The sequence below is a fragment of the Camellia sinensis genome, chromosome 1 (genome assembly GCF_055761805.1).
Source record: "Camellia sinensis isolate YWXY chromosome 1, ASM5576180v1, whole genome shotgun sequence".
Lineage (NCBI taxonomy): Eukaryota > Viridiplantae > Streptophyta > Magnoliopsida > Ericales > Theaceae > Camellia > Camellia sinensis.
In genome coordinates, this window is record NC_138961.1 from 210,864,131 (window position 1) to 210,873,042 (window position 8,912).

The following is an 8,912-nucleotide window of genomic DNA, read 5'->3' on the forward strand; positions in this document are numbered from 1 at the left end:
GCTTTGTTTTTTATTTTTGGAGTCTGGGTATGGATTTTAAATATTCTTTTATAGTTTTGTTGTGGTGTGGAATTTCAATGAGCTTCAAGTGTGGAACATTACTGACCTGTATTGGGGATTTCTGAAAACTGTGATGGGCCTTGCCAACCTTTCCCCATAAAGATTTTCTTAGAATTCTCTTTGGGCCTATTTTCCTATGTTAATCTTCGTTTTCAACATTTTGAAAAAATAAATAAAAATCCAAGGAAAAGAAAACTAACACAGGACTACGAGCCCTTGTTTTATCTATTAGTCGGCCCATCGTCGTTCTGGACCTGTTTGGTCAGACCACATCATTGCAAAACTAAACTCTCAACTATTTTACTAATCACAATTTGCCCATTTTAAAAAGTTGGTTATAATTCACTTTTTAAATTATAACTCATTTTCTCTCTCATAAAAAAACTGTTTATAAGTCGCTTTTAACCAAAAAATTGATTAGTATTTGATAATTGACAATTATTTTTGAAAAAGGTTAAAAAGATTTTATAATTGAGACAAACTCTACATCGGCTATAGACATGTTGAAGGAGGGAACTGAGATAGTATTCCTATTGCATAGCTTGGTAAAGGATTCAAAATTTCTCATGCGGAGATGTAGCTACACGATACAACATGTTCTGAGAAAAGACAATAAAAGTGTTGATAGATTGGCCAAGATAGGTGCAGATCAAGATGAGGTTTTGGTAGTTATGGAGGAGCCCCAAATGAAACTTGCAGCCGAGTGGCGACGGATATGGTGGGGCAAGAATATCTTAGAGACTGATAGAAGATACTATATCCTATCCTCTCCATCTTCTCTTCTATCTTTTATTCTTTGTTCTCTTGTTGTTTTCCATGTACTAAAAAAAGAGTTGATAATTTAGTTTGTGTCTCTATTTTTATGTTTTTTTAAATATATAGGGTTGTTTTGGAAAGATGATTAAAAGTTAACTTTTGACTTTTTTTAAAAAATTGATTTAGAAAGTTAGTAAAAAGTTGCTTTAGCTTTTTTTATTAATATTTATTTATAATGTCACATCACAATAAAATGACTAAACTACTCCTACCCAATGTAAAAAATTTATATTTTCTATCATATAAATATAAAAAAAAAACATAAATGACATAATTGTAATTTTATATGTAACTTGCTAAATGACTCTTTACTAAAAAAGTTAACCTAACTTTTTTAGCAAATAAGCTATAATCGTAACTTTTTACTAAGTTGATAGTAACTTTTTACTAAAAAAGTACATAATATATCATTTATCTTGTTTGATTTTTGAACTCGTAATTATTTTTGATTTGATTTTTTTTAAGAGAATTTTTAAAGGAGTTACCCTTTTCTCCATGATTTTAGTTTTGAGTATTTGGTAAGAGAAGTTGTGATACATAGGAAGTGAATCAATTCAAGTCAGCCAAATCTAAATAACTCCACAAGTCGTGTGAGTATCGGATAAGATAAGACGACATAGAATAGTATGGTTTTAGTGGGTTATTATTAGATGAGCCAAATCTCATGGTCCAGCTTCCAACACTTGCGCCAAATTTTGAAAACATGCATAGCAGAGAGAGACCTCTTAACAGGCAAATCAATCCAAACCCTATACATCAAATCTCTCATCCCACCCTCCACCTACCTCTCCAACCACTTCATCCTCCTCTACTCCAAGTGCCGCCGGCTCTCCGCCGCTCGCAACGCCTTCTCCGCCACCCCCTTCCCCAATGTCTTCTCCTTCAACGCCATCATCTCCGCCTATGCCAAAGAATCTCTGCCCCACATTGCCCACCAACTGTTCGACCAAATTCCCCAACCAGACCTCGTCTCTTACAACACCCTCATTTCTGCCTACGCCGACCACGGCGATACTGCCCCTGCTGTTGGGTTGTTTATGGGGATGAGACGGATGGGTATTGACATGGATGGGTTTACTTTTTCTGGGGTCATCACTGCTTCTTGCAATGATGTTGCGTTGATTAGACAATTGCATTCGTTGGTTTTGGTGGGTGGGTTTGATTCTTATGTTTCGGTCAACAATACCCTTATCACGTATTATAGCAAGAATGGGTATTTAGATGAGGCGAAGAGAATTTTTTACGGGATTGATGAGATTAGAGATGAGGTTACGTGGAATTCTATGATAGTGGCTTATGGGCAGCACCATGAAGGATCTAAAGCACTGGTTTTGTATCAGGAAATGGTACATAGGGATTTGAGAATCGACATGTTCACTTTGGCTAGCGTTTTGACTGCGTTTACGTGCTTGGAGGATTTGTCAGGCGGGCATCAATTTCATGCTCATTTGATTAAAACAGGGTTCCATCAGAACCCTCATGTTGGCAGTGGTTTGGTTGATTTGTATTCAAAATGTCATCGAGGTGGTATGTTAGGTTGTAAGAAAGTGTTTGAAGAAATTCCAGAGCCAGACTTGGTTCTCTGGAACACAATGATTTCTGGGTACTCTCAAAATATGGAGTTGTCCGAAGAGGCACTTGGTTGTTTCCGGCAGATGCAGCGCGCTGGTCACTGTCCTGATGATGGAAGCTTTGTGTGTGTGATAAGTGCGTGCTCTAATTTGTCATCTCCATCGCAAGGAAAACAGATTCACTCTTTGGCGCTTAAATCTGATATTCCATCAAATCAAATTTCTGTGAATAATGCCCTCGTTGCAATGTACTCAAAATGTGGGAATCTTCACGACGCCAGAAGGTTATTTGATAGGATGCCAGAGCATAACACGGTTTCTTTAAATTCAATGATTGCAGGTTATGCACAACATGGTAGAGGGACTGAGTCAATAGTCCTCTTTGAGCGTATGCTAGAAATAGATACTACCCCTACCAGTATAACCTTTATCTCTGTCCTTTCTGCATGTGCACACACCGGAAAAGTTGAAGAAGGGCAAAAATATTTCAATATGATGAATGAGAAATTCGGGATTGAACCAGAAGCGGAACACTACTCGTGCATGATTGACCTTTTGGGTCGAGCAGGTAAACTTGAGGAAGCAGAGAGGCTCATTAAGTCAATGCCATACAATCCCGGCTCCATTGGTTGGGCGGCATTTCTTGGTGCTTGTAGAATACATGGAAACATAGAGCTAGCAATTAAAGCAGCCAACGAATGTCTTCGACTTGAACCTTCAAATGCTGCTCCGTATGTCATACTTGCAAATATGTATGCCAGTGCAGGCAGATGGGAAGAGGTAGCGACAGTGAGAAAACTAATGCGAGACAAGGGAGTGAAAAAGAAACCCGGTTGTAGCTGGATTGAGGTGAACAAGAGGATACACGTGTTTGTGGCTGAGGATAGTTCACACCCGCTGATAAAGGAAATTTATGACTTCTTGCAGGAGATGTCAAAGAAGATGACACTAGCAGGGTATGTGCCTGATGTGAGATGGGTTTTGGTTAGGGATGATGGAACTAGGGCACGTGAAAAGGAGTTAAGGCTGGGACATCATAGTGAGAAACTAGCGGTTGCGTTTGGGCTGATCTCGACTAAAGATGGGGAGCCTATACTAGTGGTGAAGAATCTCAGGATATGTGGGGATTGTCACAATGCAATTAAATTTATATCTGCAATCACAGGGAGAGAGATCACTGTGAGAGATGCCCACAGGTTTCATTGCTTCAAGGATGGACACTGTTCTTGTGGGGATTATTGGTGATAAATCAAGCAAACCTAAATTTATTAGGCCATGACATCAACTGGAAAACTCAGTTGACGCTAGATTGGTGTTAGCAGATTGGGTTAAAAATGTTCTTGTATTAATTTGCTTAATCTTTTTGAGAATCAGAATTGAAGCTATATTGGCTTATAGGGAATTGTTGAAAAAAATTGGGCCCTAATTTGGGAAGTTCAAATATCTTTGTACTGAGAAATTTTTTCCTTGTTATTCATCAGAATGTAAAGCCAATTCTCAAGAAAATATCAATTGAGACCTTGTGCTTTGATAATTTTAGTTCTTTACCAGCAATTCCATGCAGTTCTTTTCTGCCAATATTGTATCCATTCGATCCACATCAGAGTTTCATTTGGACACTCTTTAATCATATTATAAGTGATGAAAAAATAACGAAAAATGATAACAGTTCAGGCTGAAAATTTTTTTAGTAAATTGACTGTATAATGCTGAAGGACAAAACATGCAATGGTGTATGATCAACATCCCTTCTACCATATTGGATTATCCCCATGTAGAGCACATTTCATATGAAAATTGAAAAAAACACTTTCTGAAAATTTGATGCTTCAGAAGCTTACAAAATTATGAAGATATCATCAAACTATATAAGATATCAATGATATGAACGGAGATGGAACACTTGGCAGCTCGGCTTGTATGACAGCTTGATTGCAGCTTGTTCAAACTTCTTAGCAGCAGCTTCATTCACTTCTAGGCTGATTTGGCCAAAGAAACGTATCCACCAAGACGAGCTCCTCATTTTGGCCTTCAAAAGTGAAGCATTAAAAGCTGTCAATTTCTTTTACTAAAAATTGTTGTACACGGCACCATCATTTATAGATAGATCCAAATAATAATAATAATTTGATGTATATTTTGAAAAACAAATGAGAGAGTTTTCAAGTTAGGATATATATAATTCAGCAGCAAACTGATTAGGTAGCATCTAAACTATTTTTTAGTAAATTATATTGATCCATTAGTATGTCTTGAGAAACATGGACGTATTGAAACCCGAGAAAATGAGAAATATGGATGTAGTATTCATTAAATCATGGTCTATTTCAGATCCAGGTTATGTTTGTAAAAGATGAAGTACTAGCAGATATTCACTTACCGGACGTCCAAATTTGGGTAACTCTGCAACTTTAGCTCTCTGTTTACCAGGATAACCTAAAGATGAAATTGGAAAGCAGTGAATTTTTCAATCAAATTGTAGCACTAGAAAACTACAGATAAAATTGAGCCAGAGCATTATTGAGATGGTCCTGGACTAACAGAACCTGGAAGAGACACATCATACACCTATATGCATAACAGCATGAGCAAATACCATGATTCCTCAACCTAGAATCTATTATTGAAAATTCCAAGGGCAATTCCAACAGAAATTTATCAGCCACTTTATTTGCCTCAGCTCAAATTGCAGACCAAGCTGATGTGTGTCTTTGCGGGGAAGAATGGAGGGGAGAATGAAGGGGAAGATAATAGCTAACAGAAACGATAGGAACCCAGAAAATTTGTCAAAAATTTACCCAGAAAAGTGATGTGTGGTCCAGAATCAATTTTTGTACAGTGAGACCCACACTTGAAATGAATCACAACCACACAATACTTCTTCTGCGTATTTTTCTAGGTCCCTAGCATTGCACAATAGCTAATCCTCTTCCACTAAATTCTTTTTGTAGCAAATCATAATCCTCTTCCATAAAGATACCTAATTTCTAGATACATCTTACCAATCAAATAAAAGACCATTACCAACCTGATACAACAATATGTATTAATGAATTAACAAACAATTGCAACAAGTAAATTACCTGTGAAAATAACAAGCCCATCAGCAGACACTCTTGCCAAATCTGGAAGGGTCTTGTTTAGGTACTTTGGTGAGAGGTACTCCAATGCATCGGACACAATAACAAGAGAAAATGACTTTGGCCTATACTGAAGAGGAAACTTGATGTCAGCCTCACGTACAATGCCTTTGTGTACAAGAGATTTGCAGCTCCCAGCATCCTCTATTTCATATGGTTCGACGCCCCATGCTTCAGTTTCCTCCTCTCTTAACAATTTAGAGACCACAGAACAAGTATCGGGGCCCACATGAAGGACTTTGCGCATGTTGTCACCATATGCTTTCTTTAAAATAGGTATTGCCCTGTGAACTTCTAATGTACAAGAATAGTCACCTAGATATAGTGATTAATTAAGCCATTAGTCAGGATAAACTGCGCCAAATTATTGAAATGAAACTGCATTTACTGGCACTTTATTTCTAGAAATTTACACCTCAGTTTTGGCCATTACTTCAATAATGATTTTTTAATGGAAACGGAACAAACATCCCATTTCAGCTACAGAGTTAATATTTCTCCAGTAAGGAAATATTATTTTTAAAGGAATTGATCAAAATCTAAAAATGGCTCAAAATTGAAATATATCTCATGTTTTCTAAAACATGTTGAGATTAAAAGCATTGATCCTCACAAGTACGGGGTTGAAAAAAATTCTGTCCACCTAACTTTTTGGGGTAACTCAATAACGATACCTTGTCGAGCACATGATGGTACAGAAAGTGATCATGAATAACAATTTGAAGTTCCATTAATAGCATTCTTTGTAATCTTTCTTCAAACCATGCCCAAGGGTGAGAATAGTTACATTATGTTCCTTCCATGGTTTTTTTAAGTCATTGTAAATATAGACACAGAACAATTAGAGTGTTATAAACAAATATTGATAAGAAGTTCAATAAGGCTTGTCATCTTTGTAAGTGCAATAATATTTGAAGGGCTAAGAATGAACGCAAGGCTTTGAAGACTAGACTCAGGAAACCAGACGGGAACAACGATGGCCAAATGATGTTAATTAAATAAGAGATTCACTTACACTGTGTTTGGATCATGAATTTGGATAGAGATTTGAAAAGGGAATTGGAGACAAAATTTAGCTTCTATGCCATTCACATTGTCCTCAGCTATTCTCTTTCCCTTTCCAAATCCCACCTTAAAGTACATGTAGTTAGTTGTAATCGCCCTCCAATGTTGCATAACTGCTAAACTATGACCTTTTGTTCATGTAATAAAACTTAAGCCATAAAAAATAAAAATAAAAAAGTAAATAAGAAACAACTGAGATGTTTACCTTCAACCTTACTAATTGCTTCTTTGTTGCCTGCAAATATACCTAGATTATGAGAAACAACAGTTCAGTTGATGCATGAGAAGAAAAAATGCTAAATGCCTTGAAATTAGAAAGCAAGTATGCCAAGAATTGAGACATCAGCAAACAAACCCAAATATAAGAAGGTAATAAGTAATAATAAAGAGGTTTTCAACATTCCAAGAAAAAATAAGAGGAAGAAGAAAAGGTTTTAAGGCAAATCCAACAGGTACCTGAGCCTCCGCGAAAAAGGCCTATTAAGAGCACTACGCCCTGCAAGTTTCAGAAAGGAAAAAAAACAGTTATAACCTTGACACGAAACTTGCAGCATGTTGTGTGGTCTTTAGAAACTGGGAAGTCTATGAGATATGTAACAAAGGGGGCGCATTGCTGGTCTCAGATAATTATAACTATTGACAAAACAAGAAGTCCTTATAAAATACAAAGCCAAAAATAAAAGTAAGTAATAAGGAAGATGATCAGTGAATATGAAAAGTACCACTATGATGAGGACAACAGATAACAAAGGAGAAACGCGTGATTTGGGATGAAAAATACCCCCAAATGGACCACTGCCTGCTAAGCGCCGCGATGGATTTGTTTGCCTCCTTGACATAACTATTAGTGTAAAGAACAGTGTATCTACAAGATCTTTTTACACTGGTACAAAAGAAAATAAAATCATTGTAAGATTAGCTGCCGCTGACAAAAGCCTATATGGATAGAGAAGCTCAATGATTTTTCTGATTAAAAACTCAATTGTGAAACAAAAATAGTCTTTTAAGTTACAAACAACTAACAAGTCATCAATAAATCACCAAAAAGATATTTTTACAGTTCACATGAAAATGCGGAGTTTCCATTGGTGGGGAATTGAAAGACAACACCTTGGAAGACAAACAAACAATGAAATAGAAAGCATTGAATGGTAGCAATGAACTACAATGAAAACATAGTGAAAACACAGTGAAAACAGGGGAGCTTGGTTACAGAATGTTGAAGTGATAAAGATTCAATTTTTAGTCATATTTAAGCTGGTGGGTCAACAGTATCAACGCAGATACATCCACAATCATAGAATTTGAAACAAGCATCTATAGGAAATCTTCTGACAACAAAAAGTCAGGAAAATGTGGGAACATATACAATGAATCGAACCCAGATCTGAAAAAGCCTTCCACAGATTGTTGGCATATGAGCAAATGCGTAAGATTAAAGAAAGATTAAAGAACAAGCCAAAAAAAAACATAAAACGCAATCAATGTGGCTAATTACGAAAACCAATCCAGAAAAATTCAACCAAAAACAAAACAAGGGAATTATGATTGAGTGAGAATGAATAATGGGTGAGAGAGAGAGAGAGAGAGAGAGAGTAACCTTGAGAGCAACGAACCAACATTCGGAGATCTGGAATGAGTTGGGACTCTGGATCTGAGATCTGCTATGGATGGAATGGTGTTTGTTTGTTCTGTTCCTGCACAGTTGAAGAGAGAAGAGAGAGCTGTCTTATAAATTGTGATTATTTGTGATTATACTATCAGGCAGCGCTTTACGCGCTTTGCAGTGCCCAAGTTATTAACAACTGCTAATAATATATGCGATAATGCTAGGTATCTCAAATTTTGTAGTTTAAAAGTGATTTAAATAGTTAAAACGATGTTGTTTTGAATACAGAACAACATAAAAATGGTCAAAACGACGTCGTTTTGACCATTTGAACCACTTTTAAACCACAAAATTTGAATTACGAGACATTTTCCTAATATATATACTAATAGTTAGTTAAAATTAAAACTGAGTAGTGCCGCAGCTTTTAAGGGTGTATATGGAATGTTATTTTTGGGAGTGATTTATAGTCTATGGAAAGTTATTTTTGGGAGTGATTTATTGAACTTATTATGATTTTTAAATAATTTAATAAATTAAAAATAGTTATTCATAAACAAGCTAAAAAAATGTTAATTATTTAAAAGATTTACGAATGGGTACTTTCAAAATTGAAAAAAAAATACATCAAAAAAATAATAATGATTTTTC

The 8,912-nt window shown here is 36.0% G+C and overlaps 2 protein-coding genes across 4 annotated transcripts; one reads left to right on the forward strand and one right to left on the reverse strand.

The window, feature by feature from the left end:
- The first annotated feature begins 1,385 nt into the window (after positions 1-1,385).
- Positions 1,386-3,981, forward strand: LOC114284233 (Pentatricopeptide repeat (PPR) superfamily protein). Its single transcript, XM_028227142.2, has one exon. It carries the CDS (start codon positions 1,527-1,529, stop codon positions 3,690-3,692), a length of 2,166 nt encoding a protein of 721 aa, XP_028082943.2. The 5' UTR covers positions 1,386-1,526; the 3' UTR covers positions 3,693-3,981.
- A 135-nt stretch (positions 3,982-4,116) lies between these two features.
- Positions 4,117-8,634, reverse strand: LOC114284234 (putative pectin methylesterase CGR2). Of its 3 annotated transcripts, none has more exons than XM_028227143.2 (7): positions 8,253-8,634; positions 7,375-7,535; positions 7,109-7,148; positions 6,858-6,899; positions 5,531-5,902; positions 4,828-4,883; positions 4,117-4,476 (listed from the first exon to the last, which is right to left on the reverse strand). In XM_028227143.2, the coding sequence occupies exons 2-7, from the start codon at positions 7,489-7,491 to the stop codon at positions 4,324-4,326; spliced, it is 780 nt and encodes a 259-aa protein (XP_028082944.2). In that variant the 5' UTR covers positions 7,492-7,535; positions 8,253-8,634; the 3' UTR covers positions 4,117-4,323. The 3 variants fall into 3 exon arrangements, with proteins under 3 accessions (XP_028082944.2, XP_028082946.2, XP_028082945.2); XM_028227145.2 differs by having other exon boundaries at positions 5,531-5,881; positions 8,253-8,446; XM_028227144.2 differs by lacking the exon at positions 8,253-8,634 and adding an exon at positions 8,022-8,062.
- Positions 8,635-8,912: the final 278 nt, after the last annotated feature.

Coding starts and splice junctions, on each gene's coding strand:
- LOC114284233 (XM_028227142.2), top strand. CDS start 1,527: ATGAGCCAAATCTCATGGTCCAGCTTCCAACACTTGCGCCAAATTTTG.
- LOC114284234 (XM_028227143.2), bottom strand. CDS start 7,491: ATGTCAAGGAGGCAAACAAATCCATCGCGGCGCTTAGCAGGCAGTGGT. Junction 7,149..7,374: donor CTGTTGTCCTCATCATAGTG/GTACTTTTCATA, acceptor TGAAACTTGCAG/GGCGTAGTGCTCTTAATAGG. Junction 4,884..5,530: donor TGGGCTTGTTATTTTCACAG/GTAATTTACTTG, acceptor TTTCATCTTTAG/GTTATCCTGGTAAACAGAGA.